We start from the raw sequence: 17,484 nt of genomic DNA on the forward strand, positions 1-17,484 counted from the left end.
ATAAATAAAGCAAAAAACCAAACCTGAGAAAAACAAAGGAGGAAAGATTTTTTTCCTGATTCACAATTTCAGAAAATTTATTTGGGGGGGGGAGTAAAGAGAGCTATATAGAAAGACCCTGTTTAAAAAAAAATCAGCATGAAGATATCATACATGATCAAATTGGTTTCATTCTGGGGATATAGGATGGTTCAATATAAATGAATCAATGAAAATAATATAGGAAATTAATAGAATCAGTGACAAAAAATCACATAATATCAATAGATGCAGAAGAAACCCTTTGACAGCATTCAATACCCCTTCATGCTAAAAGTTCTGGAGAAACTAGGACTAGAATGATCATATGTCAACAAAATAAATGACTTATAAGAAGTCCATAGCCAACACTGTACTAAATGAGGGAAACTAAAAGCATTCTCTTTAAAATTCAAGAATGAGATATGTCTACTCTTTCTACTCTTATTCAATATAGTGCTTAGGTTGTTAGCCAGAGCAACAAAGCAAGAGAAAGATATAAAAAAGGACACAAACACCTATGAATAAACTTAACTAATTAGGTTAAGGATGACTACAGTGAAAATTATAAAACACTAAGGAAAATTAAGACATTAGAAAATGAAAAGGCGGGGCTGCAAATGTTGTAGATGTGGTTTAATGGTAGAGTGCTTGCCTACCATGCATGAAGTCCCGCGTTAATTCCTCAGTACCACATAAATAGAAAAGGCCAGAAGTGGTGCTGTGGCTCGAGTGGTAGAGTGCTAGCCTTGGACAAAAAGAAGCCAGAAACAGTGCTCAGGCCTTGAGTTCAAACCCCAGGACTGGCAAAAAATAAAAATGAAAAGACTTCTCAAGTTCATGGGTGAGAAGGCTTCTCAAGTTCATGGATTGACAAGATTAATATTGGGAAAATATGGTTATATTACTGAAATCCATCTATAGATTCAATGCAATGCTAATCAAAATCTGAATTTGATTCTTCACAAAATAGAAAAAAAAATCTTAAAATTTATATAACCCCAAACTCAAAAGTAGCTCCCTGTGGCCCAGATTGATTTGAAAGACTGACATAGTTATGGAATAACAAGAAGCATCTAGAGTTTTTCTTTAAGGCATATTTTGTGTTTATTTGCCTGTAGTGGAACCTGAACTCCACCTCAAGCTCTCACTTGCATTTTCCACTCAAGGTTGGTGTTCTTACTTGAGTCACAAACTTCTTCCATTATTTTTCTAGTTAATTGCAGATAAAGCCTCATGAATTTATCTGCCTGGGCTGACTTTGAATCAGGATCTTCAGATCCAAACCTCCTGAGTAGCTACAATTACAGGAGTGAGCCACTAGTGCCTGGCTCTAGTTGTGACATTCTTTTTTGTCAGTTGTGGGGCTTGAACTCAGGCACTGGGCATTATCCTTGAGTCTCTTTGTGATCTACCAACTGAGCCACAGTGGTCACTTCCGGGTTTTGATTGATTAATTGGAGGTAAGAGTTTCACGGAGACTTTTCTGCTTGGGCTGACTTCAACAGCAATCTTCAGATCTCAGCCTCCTGAGCAGCTAGAATTACAGGCATGAGCCACTGGTGCCCTGCTAATTGTGGCATTTTTGCATTATGCAAAACATACAGTTCTTTCTGTGTACATTTTTTTCCTAATGTGAGCTTTTTAAGGGACACTATATCTTGCTTTTTCTGTTTTATTTTCTACATCTAAACTTTATCTATAGATAGTTTATGGATACTTTCTCCAGTGTCTCAGACATGATCAGATCATAGTGTGATTTCCAGACCTAATGCTGAACTGGCTTTTTACCCAGAGGCAGGCAGGATGCTGGTTTGCAGATTCTTTTTGTGTGACACCTAAAATAGAAGCTGACTGTGTCTAAAAATTTCTGCCTTTGCCACTTCTATCACTTACAGGCAACCAAAGAGATAAAATGATACTCTTAAGAGCTGAGCTCTTGATAGAGTTCCCAGTCCTGGACACATTAATGTGCTAGTGCTGGTTTAGGACTGCAAAGATTCAGAGACTGTAGGCATTTTCTTCAGACTGAGACTGGTGAATGAGTGGATTGAGAAGTTTCTTTATAAAAGATCGAGATCTTCTTAAGTATTACAAACACTGATAGTCCTAGAGACCCAGCTCAAGTGATAGACCACCAACCAAGCAAGTTGAAGGCATTTGAGGCAATGAGTTCAAATCTGATGCTGGCAAAAAAAAGAAAGGAAAAGAAGACGAAAACACATCAATATAAAAGCCTTAAAAGCTCCTCCTGACACAAAGAAGTCCTCCTCTTGACTGTGCAGGTTGCTGGTCATTTTTCTTGACCTAGAAGAGATGCTCAAATGGTCAGCCATAAGCAAGTAAATTGAGGAGTTTAGGGTCCTGAGTTCACATCCTATGCTTACAAAAATCAAAACAGCAGCAGCAACAATAATATCCTCAATTTCAAAGCTGCACAGACTACCTCTTTATACAAATAAGTCCTCCTCTTGACCTTGTGTAGGTTTCTGGTCATTTTTCTTGGTCTGAAAGTGAGGCTCTGGTGGTAGAGAGCCAGCCATGAAGCAAGTAATGCCAGTGAGAAGGCAAGGCCCTGAGTTCAAAGCCAGGCACCAGAACAAACAAAGAAACAAAACTCCTTCATTACAAAACGCTAAACTTCACAAAACACTGATTGAGAACGTGTTCCAGTATACTGGCTTCTTTCCATACTCCTCCCTCACACTAGGGAACAGGAGAGGACAGTGTGATGTTGAGCCCTAAAGAAAAGACAAATGAAATCCAAAGAGCTTTAACTCAGAGAAGAAAAGTAACAGGCACTAGCTGCAAGGTAGGTATGCTCGGCACAGCTGACCTTTGCAGGCCCCTTGGTAGAAGAGCGGGATCATCTATAGCTCAGGGACCTCACCTTGTCACCCATTTCAACAGTGGGGCAGGGTGTGCAGCCCTTGCTTCACCAAACACCTGTCATTCTGTTGGTCCTTCCAGGAGTTCCCGTGGGCGGCCTCCCTCTTCTAACTGGGATCACTCCCAGAATGGCACTGGTAAGATAAGACGGTCTGGAGCGGGCTGAGGGGGGTGAGGGGGAGGGCGGAAAGAGTAGCCTAAAATTAGCCCCCGAATCAAGCCAGCCTAGAGGCTGACACCTATAGACTTTCCACTGGGTAACACTGGGAGCAGAGGACCCAGCGTGCTCCAGCCTGGGGCAGCAGGGGCTCCGGTGGAAGGATCATCAGGGACTAATACTTTGCAGAGGTGCAGCGAGACTACCCCAGTTCTTACACAGCATCATTGGCTGCCAAAGTCTTGTGAGTAATGGGAGTCTAGGGTCCAACAGTGAGACAGGGAGGAATATGACTTGTTGCTTGCTCTGATGCTGGGAGCATTTGGGAGGTAGGTAAGGGGAAAAGCTTCAGAAAAGATCACAAGATCTCAAGCCACCTTCCTGCTTTATCGTCACAAATTGTACTTGCCTAGAGTCTCTGATCTACCCAAACCTATTTTGCTGCTGGGTTCTCTCTCTCTCTCTCTCTCTCCCTCCCTCTCTCTCTCTCTCTCTCTCTCTCTCTCTCTCTCTCTCTCTCTCTCTCTCTCTCTCTCTCTGTGTGTGTGTGTGTGTGTGTGTGTATTGTTTGGTTTTGTTGTTTTGAGACCGTTCTAGCTATGTAGCCTCTAGGCTGGCCTTAAACTTGCTATATAGCCCCAGGCTGGACTTCAACTGTTAGTCCTCTGGCCTCTGCCTCACTGTGTGGGGATTACACCACAGGACTGGAAGTACTTCTTGAGGCATTTGCAGATTACACACCACGGAAAAGGATTAAGGTTTGGCTTCGTGTCTCTGTGTGGTGTTTGTGTGTCTGTATATGGGGAGGGGGGCAGCAGAGCGGGTTTGATTATGAACCTTGGCTATGAAGCTCCTCAGAGTGGGAGGAAGATGGGGGGTTTTAAAATAGTCTCCTAATGCCTGAATGCTGCTCTGTCTCACAGAAACCGGTCATTCTCCTGGAGGAGTTCTTAACCTAGCCTCCAAGACTTCAGCAGGATTATAGATGAAATAGGGAGGATTCATAAACTTGGAAGAGTAAACAGTTACTTTTTGTCTTCTAGCCTCTAATCTCTAACTGAAACTTACCATTTCTTTCAAGGATAAATTCAGGCTGTAACCAATGGCCACAGTTTTACCGGTTCCCCTAACTTGGATACCAGAAGAAATGACAGGCATTTTATGTCATATGAAACTGTGGCAGAGACTTTGTAGTTTCACTTAAATCTAGCCTCAATTAGAAATTGTCAGTAGAGCTTGTTGTTTAAGATGTCAATATAGAACGTCTATTACTATACCATTTTGTTAAGAAATGGTTTGATAGCAGTCTTTTAATATAGTTTCCTTTAATCATATGTTTTTGTTTATATTTTATTTTTATATTTAAGTACTTGAACAAAGGCCATTCCGTTCTTATTTTATATACTACAAATACAATTTAAAGAGGTGAATAAATTTCATTAGTGTCAAGGTCAAGGTCACGAAAAAATTTTTTTAAACTGTGCATTTCAGGGCTGGGGATATGGCCTAGTGGCAAGAGAGCTTGCCTCGTATACATGAAGCCCTGGGTTTGATTCCCCATCACCACATATATAGAAAACAGCCAGAAGTGGCGTTGTGGCTCAAGTGGCAGAGTGTTAGCCTTGAGCAAAAGGAAGCCAGGGACAGTGCTCAGGCCCTGAGTCCAAGGCCCAGGACTGGCCAAAAAACAGAAAAAACAAAACTGTGCATTTCAAAGTCAGACACCAGTGGCTCATACCTGTAATACGAGCTATTCAGGAGCCTGAGATATGAGGATGATGATTCAAAGCCAGCCTCTGCAGTAAAGTCCATGAGATGCTGTCTCCAATTAGCCAGTAAAAAAGAGTAAAAAAAAAAAGAAATGGAGCTGTGGCTTAGTGGTAGAGTGCTAGCCTTGAGCAAAAAAGCTAAGGGACAGTGCCTATACCCGAGTTCAAACCTCAGGACCAACACACACACACACACACACACACACACACACACACACACACACTGTGCACTTTGGGAATCAGTCAGAGGATCTGTGTCTATTGCAAGTACACACTAACTCTATGTGTATATGTGTACAAATATGTGCGTGTATGTGGTGTGTGTAGTAGTGGGCCTTGAACTCAGAACCTGGGCACTGTCCCCTAGGTTTCTTTTCTCAAGGCTAGCACTATACCACTTGATCCACAGCTCCACTTGAAGCATTTTGGTTGATAATTGGAGATAAGTCTCATGGGCTTTCCTGCCCAGCCTGGCTTTGAACTCCAAACTTCAAATCTCCTAGCTGCTCAGGAATTAGAGCTACTGGCATGAGCCACTGGCATCCAGCACACACTTACTCTGTGATAAATAAACTACAGCAAGTTCAGGATAGGAAATAGAGTAGCTAGATTTTCTTGTTGCTGATGGGTGCACAGTTCACCTGAGTAGCAAAGCCCCAGGCATCCATAGATTCATCTCGATCTCGACTCTATAATGGGCTTCACACTAAGCTCATGGTATGACCAAGGTGAAGGCTTCAGCATATTCCTCCATTGCTCCTTGTTTTCTTCAGCTATCCAAACTCAAGTCCCCAGATACAATGTTAAGAAATCCCTACTATTAAGAGATATGATTCACAAACGAACTTTCCATTACTAAAGTCCCTGGAATTTGGTATGACTCTGAGAAACTGAGGATACTGGAAGCTTCCCTGTAACTCTACTTGAAGAAGGGACAGGGGTATATGATGTTTGTTTCATCTTGGATAGCAAGTGGAGAAACCCGAATTCTGTTCATGACTCTGGTGTTGCTTTGATGTGGCATACCTTTCAAAATCTTATATTATTTAGCCTTACTTCCTACCATCCATAAAATAGGACTAATATCATCTATTCCACTACAAGAAGTAGATTTGAACCAAGAGTGGTGGTATGCAACTGTAATCCCAGCACCTGGAAGGCTAAAGCAAAAGGATTATGCATTTAAGGCCAGTCTATACTTCCAGGTGAGACCTTGTCTCAAAAAATTAAAAAATAAGAATAACTTTGAAAAGCACAAAGTTATTAGTGTGTTCTGGGTTCTTGATAACATAACTCAAGCCAGTCGTTGGTGGCTCATGTCTGTAATCCTAGCTATTCAGGAGAGTGATATCTAAGGAATGAGGTTTAAAGCCAGTTTGAGCAGAAAAGTCTATGAGATTCTTCTCTCCAATTAATCATCCAAAAACCAGAAGTGGAGGTTTGGCTCAAGTAGTAGAGTGCCAACTCTGAGCTTCCTCACTCAAGCCGAGTGAGAGGGTGTGGGTCTGAGGACTGAGGTTCAAGGCCACCTAGTGCAGAAAAGTCTATTTCGACTATAATCTCCATTAACAAGCAAAAAGCCAAAAGCAGAGGTATGGCTAAGTAGAAGAATGCTAGCCTTGAGCAGAAAAGGCAAAGTAAGAGCAAGAGACCAGAAAAAACTCACAGTTACAGCCATGTGACCTTAGGAAAGTCCTGGCTTCTATCTGAGCCTTGGTTTCCCCATCTGTAATCAAATAAATTATATTATCCACAAAGTCAATTCCAGCTCTGAAGTTATAGAACATTAAATATGAAGCTATAGCCGTATGAGCCTTCTACATATAAATTATAGACAGATTTTCTATATTATTTCCTAAGATAGTTGAGAAAGAGGAGCTAGCATGTAGAGAAAAGAAGCTTGATCTTGAAGATCTAGCCTCTGGCTAGTTTCCTTTCACCTAACAACTATTATTTCTGTCTAACACATGAGGAACTGAGTCACTAAGAAGGGAAGATACTTGCCCAGGGTTACTTGCTATAAATAAGAGATGCTGAGTTGTAAATGTAGGTCTGCCTAATTTCCAAACTTATATTGCCGTTATAGGAATAATACAATGAATAAATAATAAAATCATGTATGGATGTGTTGCTGGCAGGTGGAGGAAGGTCTAACATTGAGAGTGATTGCATTCATCCACCTCACAACTTTGTTTCAAGAGGAGCGTACCTGAGGCATCCGGGTAACAAAGAGGGGTGGGGAGGAAGAGTGAATAAAAAGTGGGTGAAGGTCTTGGGATTTCAGCTGCAGGATATGGATGGATAAGAGGGTTCAAGCCTTGATAAACCTACCACCTCACCCTGATGTCCACACACCGAAGAAAACTAGGAACAGAATTGGTAAGGTTGGGATTAACTTGAGTAAGCCATTGGATCATTAGTGTTTCTATATGGCCTGCGGAATGTAGAATGAGAAGAGTTGAGGATTGTGTCAAGACTCCAGGCTGGACTGACAGAGAGGATGTGTAAGGCTTCAATCAGAAGGATGGGAAGCAGTGAGTTGAGGAGGGGTTGGCAATCAAAGGGACAACTTGGCTTGAAGTAGTCCTGGGGAAGAAACCAATTGTCACCAGTGAGAAGTGACTCTGAAAGCATCAACTGTTTCCTGATATCTGTTCATTTTCATTTTCCTTGAAGTACATTCTTTGCAATACCACTTCTTCATTTAATCAGGAAATACCATTTGTTTCCATTTCTAGCTTTTTGGTAGTTAATTGGAAATTAGAGTCTTGTAGACTTCTCTACCCAGGCTGGCTTCAAACCATGATCCTCAGATCTTAGCCTTCAGACTAGCTACTATTATAAGCATGAGCAACCAGCACCCAACTACTTGACATTTTTATTAAGTTTAGTCTTGTCTGTCCTGTAGGTCATGTTGTAGCATCTCAAAAAAATCTGCTCAAGTCATTTGACAGTTAAGTATTTGCTAGAGTCATTTTACATTAGATTGATTGCAAATGTTCCAGAGAAGTACCCAAAATGTTTGAGTAGCCATGATTAGATTTTTGGACAATAGTTGGGCACCGGTGGCTCATGCTTGTAATCCCAGATACACAGGAGGCTGAGCTCTGAGGATCAAGGTTTGAAGCCATTCTAGGTAGAAAAGTTGATGAGACTCTTAGTCTAGGCTACAAAAATGCCAGAAGTGTCACTGTGGCTCAAGTAGTAGAGTGCTATCTTTGAACAAAAGAGCTTAAGGGCAGTGCCAGGCCTTGAGTTCAAGCCCCAGCACCAGCACATCAAACAAAGACATACATATAAAGGCAGGCATCAGGGTCATGCCTATAATCCTAGCTACTTAGGAGGCTAGGATCTGACAATCAACATTTGAAGCCAACCCAGGTAGGCAAATCTCAAGAGACTCTCTTATTTTGAATTAAACTAGCAAAAACCTTTTTGATTAAGGTAAATAAGAGCCAGAAGGGTATGTGGCTTAGTAGTAGAGTGCTTGCCTAGCATCCATGAAGCCCTGGGTTTGATTCTTCAGTATCACATAAGCAGAAAAAGCCAAGGGTAGCACTGTGGCTCAAGTGGTAGAGTGCTAGCCTTGAGCAAAAGTAGCTCAGGGACAGTGCCCAGGCCCTGTGTTCAAGCCACAGGACTGACAAAGAAAAGGTAAGTAAGGTCTGGGTGTTAGTGGCTCACACTTGTAATACTAGCTACTCAAGAGGCTGAAATCTGAGGATCCCAGTTCAAAGCCAGCCTGGGTAGACAAATCCAAGAGACTCTTGTTGCCAATTAGCCAGCAAAAACAAAAGTGGAGGTGTGGTTCAAGTAGTAGGATGCCATTGTTGAGAAGAAAAATCCAAGAGCACGAGGCCCTGAGTTCCAGCCTCAACACCAATACATACACATCACATGTACATATAGACATTTGTTATAGATGAACTCTGATTTAATGTTTAGTTTTCTAAATATTTAAATGCCTGATAAACAATTAGCTTGATAAAATACATCTTCTTTCTAAGCTATTTTTGCAAATATAACAAAAATAACAATAACTTTAAGACAGCTGATAATTAGGTTTTCGTTTTGACCTTAGAAAATTCATTAGGTATTTAAGTTAGATCCAATTTATTTTTATTTTTTGCCAATCCTCGGGGCCTGGGCACTATCCCTGAGCTTCTTTTTGCTCAAGGCTAGCACTCTGCCATTTGAGACACAGAGCCACTTCTGGCTTTTACTGTTTATATGGTACTGAGGAATTGAACCCGAGGGCTTATGCATGCTGGACAAGCACTCTACCACTAAACCACATTCCCATCCCCAACCAATTTAATTTTACACACAAACTTTTCATAAGTTCCATCTTTCTCATACTTAAGACCTCATACAGGGGCTGAGAGTATGGCCTAGTGGCAAGAGTGCTTGCCTCATATACATGAAGCCCTGGGTTTCATTCCGCAGCACCACATATATAGAAAACAGCCAGAAGTGGCGCTGTGGCTCAAGTGGCAGAGTGCTAGCCTTGAGCAAAAAGAAGCCAGGGACAGTGCTCAGGCCCTGAGTCCAAGACCCAGGACTGGCAAAAAAAAAAAAAAAAGGCTTCATGCATATAGCACAACTTTCTTTTTTTTTTTCTTTCAAATTTTTATTATCAAACTGATGTACAGAGAGGTTACAGTTTCATACGTTAGGCATTGGATACATTACTTGTACTGTTTATTACCTTGTCCCTCATACCCCCCCTCCACAACTTTCTTTTGAACCTTCTGATATTTGTCTCAGCCTGTTGGTTTTTTTTTTCTATTTTGAAATGAACATTTTAGGACAAGACTTACTGTCCCAAAACCGCTCACTTAAAATCATTCCTTCGGAAGTAGAGGTTGTCTTCTCAAACACCAGATTTGATTTAAAAAGCTAAGGGACAGTGCCCTGGCTCTGAGTTCAAGCATGTGTGCCCATACATGCACAGAGACAGAAACACACACACACACACACACACACACACACACACACACACACACACACACACACAAGAGCATTCCCTTTCGTTTTAGGTTCCTTCTCCAGTAACATTCCCAATAACTTACTATATCTTTCCTACTTGCTGATTTTTTAATGTGCAGTTTGAAACAATTCTTACAAAATTTTGAAAAAATTGGTTTATTTTTCAATAAAAGAAACTACTGTTAGTACCCTTGCATAGAGTTTGGCAGTACTGAAGTTTAAACTCTGGGCTGTGCTTGCTGGCCTGGCACTCTACTGTTTGAGCCAAGCCTCTAAGCTCTCTTTTCTCAGATCACTTTTGAGCTAAGGGCTCAACTTTTGCTGGAACTGGTCAGCACATTGATCCCTCTAGTTAAGCTTTTCACTGTAGCTGAAACAATGAGTGTGAGCTATCATAACTATGACTTATGTATTAACGAAGACTTAGAAAGCAATCCTAAACCATTTCTCTATACAAAAAACAATTGATTTAAAATTTTAATGATAAACTCATACTGTAAAAGAGCATTAGATTGTATCACACTGAAGACAGAATGAAATAGATCAATATTACTTGTTCAGTTCTTTTGCAAGCAAGCTCTAAATTAGGCAGGAACAGCAGCCTGCTTTGAGTTCAAACTTTAAGTTTAAGATGACCTTCTGCCACTCTTAAATTTGAGCCTGAGAGTTATTTTAGTTAGATCTAGTTGAGATAAGAACTTTGGAAAACCAGTTTTCTTACAAGTGGTAAGAGAGGAGAAAGAACAAAAGAAGGAAAAATATAAAATAGCTTCTTACATTAATTTTTCAGTTAAGAATCATCCTAAAGATATTAATATACACATATACACATATGAAAAACATTTAATATTAGGCATTAGATTTAAGTGCTAACAACCTCAAGGAAATGCAAAAATTCAATGTAGTGACTGTAAATATATCCATCAGTTATTTCTAGGAATTCTGGGAACAGACTGAGTTATGCCTAATATTGTTCATTTTGTGAGGTTTTGTTAGAATATATTAGACTTTGCCGGAAACTATTCAGACATTCAGGTAAAAAAGAACAAAGGAAGTGTTTATTGCCAGAAAAGGGGCCAGCAAGACCCCTTCTCACAAGGGAGAAGTGAGAAGAAGTACTGTCTATTGTCTGGGGTGACATATATAACCTAGGAGGTCTTTGAGGTGGGGACCTTGGTGTGGACATGTGGACCAGGGGCTTCATTTTTGTGGGCTAGGATTTATGGCTGTTGCACAAATGGCAGATAAGAGGTCCTGCAGCTACCCAGGCCTGAAGGTCACTCTAAGGGGATTTTGTTGCCTTATATGGTTATACTTGCCCCAAAGGAGTACCATCTCAAGGTAAAGGGGGATGGAGGCTGATTATTTACTGCCCTCACTAAATGGGCCTAGTGTTGCCTAGGAAAGGAGCATGCTAATCTAGAAGAAAGGAGACTGTTGGGCTTAGAGGTTTTATGTTGGTAGCCGAAACAAGAATGGATTTCTAAATAAGACTGTTCTTGTGGCTGCTGCTGCTGCTGCTATTAACATATTTGCCTCCATCAACCGAATCATCATAGACACAGACCACTAGACATACACAAAAATAATACACAAAAACATTTACATTAATTCAGAGATCACTATTATTTTATTTAGTTTTTTGGAGGGGAGGAGTCCTGGGCCTTGAACTCAGGGCCTGAGTACTGTCCCTGACTTCTTTTTTGCTCAAGGCCAGCACTCTGCCACTTGAGCCACAATGGCTTTTCTGGCCATTTTCTACATATGTGGTGCTGAGGAATCGAACCCAGGGCTTCATGTATATGAGGCAAGCACTCTTGCCACTAGGCCATATTCCCAGCCCCTCAGAGATCACTATTAGACAAATTATCTTTCTGCTTGTTTTTGGTGCTGTTGCTATTTTTTTTTATTGGATTTTGGCTTGAACTCAGAGCCTCCAGCTTTTGCTTAGCTTTTTCATTCAAAGCTGGTACTCTTACCACTTGGGCTACACTTCCACTTTCATCTTTCTGCTAGTTAATTTGAAATTTGTTTTTAGTTTTGTCTTTCAGGGCTGGCTCTGAAGTGGGATCCTCAGATCTCAGCCTCTTGAGTAGGTAGCATTACAGGCATGAGCCACCCACACTTGGCAGTTTGGGTTTTTTCTTTTTGTAAAATAGTGAAGTAGAATTCTCCCTAGGGGGCAACATAGATTTAGCACTTTTCATTCTTAAGCAAATTACAAAAGAGATCTCCCAAAAACTATATCCTTATACCTTGTCTCTACTATTTGGTCCTGCAGAGTTTCAAATTTCCCTGTCCAGAAATAAATGGCCTAAGCCTCAAATAGCCCAAAAGGGATCTGACAAGAGAGGAACAAGACAACAATCACAAGATTTTAATTTTTTCTTATTCAAACCACAAGAAAGCAAGGTCGTTATGCACTACTGGAGAGAACTTGCCAGTGATTCAACAAAAAAGGCCTCCAAATTTACTTGTTTCTGCATCTCACCAAATGGTGGTAAAAAACAGTCAGTGCTGGCCAAAGTGGAAAGAAAAGGAAAAATCCCTGCAATAAAAGTGATTCTAGCACCTGGAACTAGTTCCATCTTTCCTCTTTGTTCAGGATTGACTAGCTCAGAGTGGCTAGCACCTAAAGAGGGCTTTTTCTTCTGGCTGACTTGCCAAAACCGAACCTGGGTTTTTACATCCCAGATCCAAACTCCAAGAGTTTCACATGTCAGGTCCTGTGATTACCCATTATATGCCATCAAAGAGCTATGATAAAAGGCAGCAAAATGAGATTTATTACATGGAAGTCATGGGAAGACAGCACTTCAGTATATCATCAGCCATCTTCAGGGACACAGACATTGGCTTCAGATTAAATAGGGAGAATCAGAGGGCAGAGGTGACAAATGTATGTATAGTTAAAACAGTTTCAAGTCAGGTTCAGATGTGGTGGTCTAACACTTCATGTCTCAGGTGGGACAATGAGAGCTGTTGACAGTGGTTAGATAGTCTAGCCCTTCCTGGATTCCAAGATGGCTGTAAAGTGACTGCAAGAGAGAATAGTTCAGGACAAAGAACATAGACATAAAATGGCGGAATATGAAATACCTAATTTTTAATCCTTCTCCCAGTTATTTTTGGGCCCCAAGTAGACAGTCAATGCTTCTCAGCCAAAAAATAAGTTTTAAGTTGCCTCTTACATTGGCAACAAGCTGTGACATGGCCTGGCATGTTTTGACCACCACTCATAATGCTTGAAATATGACAGTAGGAGTAAGGATGAGAAGCAGAAGACCTATGAATGAGTAGCATAGTGGTGAAGGGCAACAGGCAAGAGGTTCAAGTGGAGGCTGGCATTCTAGGTGTTTGTAGGGACCCTTAGTCCCCATCTTTTGTCACCCACAGATCTAGCATGTCCTCCTCCTCATAATGAAAATAGTTCTGTTCCAATCAGCCAAGATGAATCTCATGGACATCACCAAGATCTTCTCCCTCCTGCAGCCTGAAAAAGAGGAGGAGGACAGCAACATGGGAGAGAAACAAGCTCTTAATCAAGCAGTATATGACAATGACTCCTATACCTTGGACCAGCTTCTACACCAGGAACGTTACAAACGTTTCATCAATAGCAGGAGTGGCTGGGGTGTACCTGGGACCCCCTTACGTTTGGCAGCTTCTTATGGCCACTCAAGCTGTTTGCGAGTCCTCCTGGCACATGGTGCTGATGTTGACAGCTTGGATGTCAAGGCACAGACACCACTCTTTACTGCTGTCAGTCATGGCCACCTGGAGTGTGTGCGTGTGCTTTTAGAAGCTGGAGCCTGTCCTGGCGGGAGCATCTACAACAACTGTTCTCCTGTGCTTGCTGCTGCTCGTGATGGTGCTGTTGCCATCCTGCAAGAGCTTCTAGGCCATGGTGCAGAGGCCAATGTCAAGGCTAAACTACCAGTGTGGGCATCAAATGTAGCTTCATGTTCTGGTCCCCTCTATTTGGCTGCAGTCTATGGGCACCTCGACTGTTTCCGCCTGCTTTTGCTCTATGGGGCAGATCCTGATTACAACTGCACTGACCAGGGACTATTAGCTCGTGTTCCACGGCCCCGTACCCTCCTTGAAATTTGCATCCACCATAATTGTGAGCCAGAGTACATCCAGCTGTTAATCGATTTTGGTGCTAACATCTATCTTCCATCTCTCCCTCTGGAACTGACTTCACAAGATGATAAAGGGGTTGCATTGCTGCTTCAGGCCCGAGGTGAGTGGTAAGCAGTTTATCTCCATAGGCCTCCTGGTTTGTAGGTCACAGAGTCCCAAATCATGCAAACCATTCATCTGAGATGAACTGTAGAAAATTCCATTTCCTCTTCTCCTGGGGTCTCAGTGGGGAGGAATTATGGATTCCATGTTAATGCAAGACTAACTAAGATGAGGGAGGGAGGGAGAAGAGAGTGAGGGAGGGAGGGAGGGAAGGAGAGAGGGACCTCTTAATTTTTGGTCCTGCTTCTGCTAATGACTGTTTTGTGCCTTTGAACTAGCCCTTTGTAGTTCAAGGCCTTGTGCATCACCAGTAGCAACGTGCATTGGAGGTGGGGTAGGGGATGTTTCTTAGAATGGGAGAGGACATTAGGGCAGTAGAAACCAGGGCTGGGTGGCTGTAGGGTTAGGCTGGATAATTGCATTAATAATTATTCCTTATTACCCGTTTCTCACTGATGCAGCTACTCCACGGTCACTCCTTTCCCAGGCTCGTTTAGTTATCCACAGAGCGGTGAGCAAGAACAGCCACCCACAAGCCATTGACCAGCTGGATATTCCTCCTGTGTTGATTAACTACCTTAAACACCTACCATAATCAGAAATCCATGGGGCCTCAACAACAACAAAAAAACCACCTGAGGACCCAGATAGCTAAAGGGCTGTATTGCTCCATCCATTCAACTTGAGCTGCTCTCCTATGTTGTCTTCCACAGTAAAAATCCTCAACAAAATCAGTTTGCGGTGTCTGTTGTTTGTGTATGTGGGTGAAAGAGGGTCACTGGGGCAAGGAGTCTGATCAGCTATAGGGAGGGATGGGACTGGTCTGGCATGTAACAACACACACACACAAAACAGAAAATAAGGCACTGGCTAAAGCTCGTCACCACACACATCTAGAAGGCAGGTCATGAAGAACCCAATTGGGTGAAAGTTTAGTATTAGCTTGCCAACTTGTGAGCCTCTATTCACTTCCCTGGTGCTACAGGCATGTTTCCAAAGACTGTCCTCTTATCTTTTACTACTTGCAGACAGATGACTGATGAACTTTTCATTCATTCACTTTAAATTATAGAATGCATTCCTGTTCAGTTTGTAGTCAAGATCCACTAGGAAAATAAACAGGCATATATATTGATGACAAGGAATTCAATGCTGAAAATAAATTGGTAACATAGGCTGAGAATGCAAACAGGATAAAATGATAAGCTAAAGATAAGAGACAACAGCAATGAAACATGATTTCTAGGTAGCAGTGTGAGAAAGGAGGTATTTTAGAGTCCAGGGACAAAGATCACTTGGTGGAAATTGGGATCACAAGCCTGTCCATCCATGAGAGCAAACCTGACAGATAAAACATGCTGTCCAAAGCACAAGGAAAAAAAACACGCTGTCTCATTCCTCATTCCTGACCTCTAATTTATCTCTCATGTCTGTCTCTTTGGGGAAACTGGAAGTCAGCTAATAATATATTGTGAGAAACAGTCTTCAGAGGTCAGTCACCCCCCATGTAATACAACAGAGCAGGGGGAGATAAAGAATGGAGGGATAATGGGACAAAGTGGTATGACCTGAGCCAGGAGCTGGAACAACACAGCAGGATTAGAGCCACAGCTGGTGCAGAGAAGGCAGAGGGTATTTCCTTTCCTGAGATTAGTGCCTCCCATCGGTTGAACCAAACCAGAAGGCAGTCTACTTGAGATGTAATTGTATAGCACACAGGAGTCAACCCTCTAACCCCTGTGATATGGAGCAGAGCTGAGGAAGGAAGCAAATAGGTCCTAGGCTAACTCAGATGTTCACCTAAATCTAGGCACCTTCTTTTTGCTAAACCTTCATTCTTCTACAAGATCTTTTTGTTTTTTTTTTCTCTGTACAACTGTGGCTGAAGATATGGATGAGTGAAAGGGCCATGAAAAGGAGTAGGGAAAATGTGTTCAGAAAATCTATACTAGGAAGCACTGTAGATATTTAGAGCTCTTCCTGGAGCTGCCTTGACAGTCTCTTATATCATGCTCCCCTATCATGGGGAAAAAGGAAGCAAGGGAAGGGACCTTAAAACGGTTTGTCTCTCATCTTTATACTCGCCATTCTGCCTAGCTACTAGTGCCTTAGAGACTTTAGGAAGTCAAAAAAACTGGATATCTCTATACTGACCCTGCCCACTCACCTATACTCTCCCATTCAGCTTCCATATTTTCATTGTTTAGCACTTTGGAGAACAGGGCAACTGTCTATCTCCAAGGAGCATGACAGCTGAAGAACATAAGCACAAATGCAAATGGCTTCGAAGTAGGCATCCTGAGATTCCTCTACCTTTTGATCATTCTGGGCTCCAGAAATATGGATTGACCAGAACCTCACCTGTGGTTCTGCCCACTATGCCCATAGTCAAGGCCTTCAGGGATTTGGAGTCTAATTCAGCAGCTCTATCTGCTATAAGCTCCTAAGAAAGTACATACTTCAAATGGGAGTCAGCCTCCCCTGTGGCATATGGGGCACAAATTCTCTGATTGAGTCATGATAGCATACAGTTTCTCCAGGAATTGCAAAAGATTTGCATCTGAGGGCACTATAGGAGTGTACCAAATTCTGGGCAAAGAGGAAGGGCTAAAACAGCCCAATTTTCTACATGAGGAAAGCAAGAGCTCACCAGAGTTCAATGCCTCATGTTTTCATTGGTTTAGCTTTCCAGACTATTCTGAGCTGTTCTTTTTCCCATTGGTTATGTTGCTAATAGGCACAGACAACCTCAAAACCTGGTGCCAACCCCAGCACTGGTGAGTTATACCTGTAAAACCAGGAGGCTGAAATCTGAGGATTATGGCTCAAAGCCAGCCCACGCAAGGCAGTCTATGAGACTCTTGTTTCTAATTAACAACCAAAAAGCTGAAAGAGGAGCTATGGCTTAAGCAGTAGAGCACTATCCTTGAGCACATAAAGCTCAGGTATAGCACTCGGCTCTTTGTTCAAGACCTAGGAGACACTCTCTCTCTCTCTCTCTCTCTCTCTCTCTCTCTCTCTCTCTCTCTCTCTCTCTCACACACACACACACACACACACACACACACACACACCTGATACCTTAGTTTTTTCTCTTTCACAGGCCTAATTATTCCCATCTAGACAATGGAATCAAGGTTTGTAATTATCTCAAATTTTGATTTTGCCTAGGAGACATGAAGAGGGAGTGTTATTGGTCCTGGAGTGAAATCATCCATCCTCTCAGATCTTTTGACACTTGTTGACATTGACCCTGAATAAGAGTCTAGTTTCCCAATCTCCCTTCTCCCCACTCCTCAGCTCTAGCTACCAGCTTTCAAGAAGGCTGTATCTTTATTTCAGGCTCCTTTGTTCCCTTCTTTTCTCTTTCTGTCTCTTCCTGAGTTTCTTTTCCCCATCCTGTTTTCCACACCT

General features: G+C 42.0%; 1 protein-coding gene across 4 annotated transcripts; it reads left to right on the forward strand.

Moving 5' to 3' along the window:
* Nucleotides 1-3,168: 3,168 nt before the first annotated feature.
* Asb12 (ankyrin repeat and SOCS box containing 12) lies at nt 3,169-14,788 on the forward strand. 4 transcript variants are annotated; one of them, XM_048335990.1, is made up of 3 exons: nt 3,169-3,308; nt 13,219-14,068; nt 14,532-14,788. In XM_048335990.1, the coding sequence occupies exons 2-3, from the start codon at nt 13,243-13,245 to the stop codon at nt 14,663-14,665; spliced, it is 960 nt and encodes a 319-aa protein (XP_048191947.1). In that variant the 5' UTR covers nt 3,169-3,308; nt 13,219-13,242; the 3' UTR covers nt 14,666-14,788. The 4 variants fall into 4 exon arrangements, with proteins under 4 accessions (XP_048191947.1, XP_048191950.1, XP_048191949.1 ...); XM_048335993.1 differs by having other exon boundaries at nt 13,268-14,068; XM_048335992.1 differs by lacking the exon at nt 3,169-3,308 and adding an exon at nt 3,327-3,393.
* Nucleotides 14,789-17,484: the final 2,696 nt, after the last annotated feature.

This window comes from Perognathus longimembris, chromosome 28 (genome assembly GCF_023159225.1).
Source record: "Perognathus longimembris pacificus isolate PPM17 chromosome 28, ASM2315922v1, whole genome shotgun sequence".
Taxonomy (NCBI): Eukaryota; Metazoa; Chordata; class Mammalia; order Rodentia; family Heteromyidae; genus Perognathus; species Perognathus longimembris.

Coding starts and splice junctions, on each gene's coding strand:
- Asb12 (XM_048335990.1), top strand. CDS start 13,243: ATGAAAATAGTTCTGTTCCAATCAGCCAAGATGAATCTCATGGACATC. Junction 14,069..14,531: donor ATTGCTGCTTCAGGCCCGAG/GTGAGTGGTAAG, acceptor TCACTGATGCAG/CTACTCCACGGTCACTCCTT.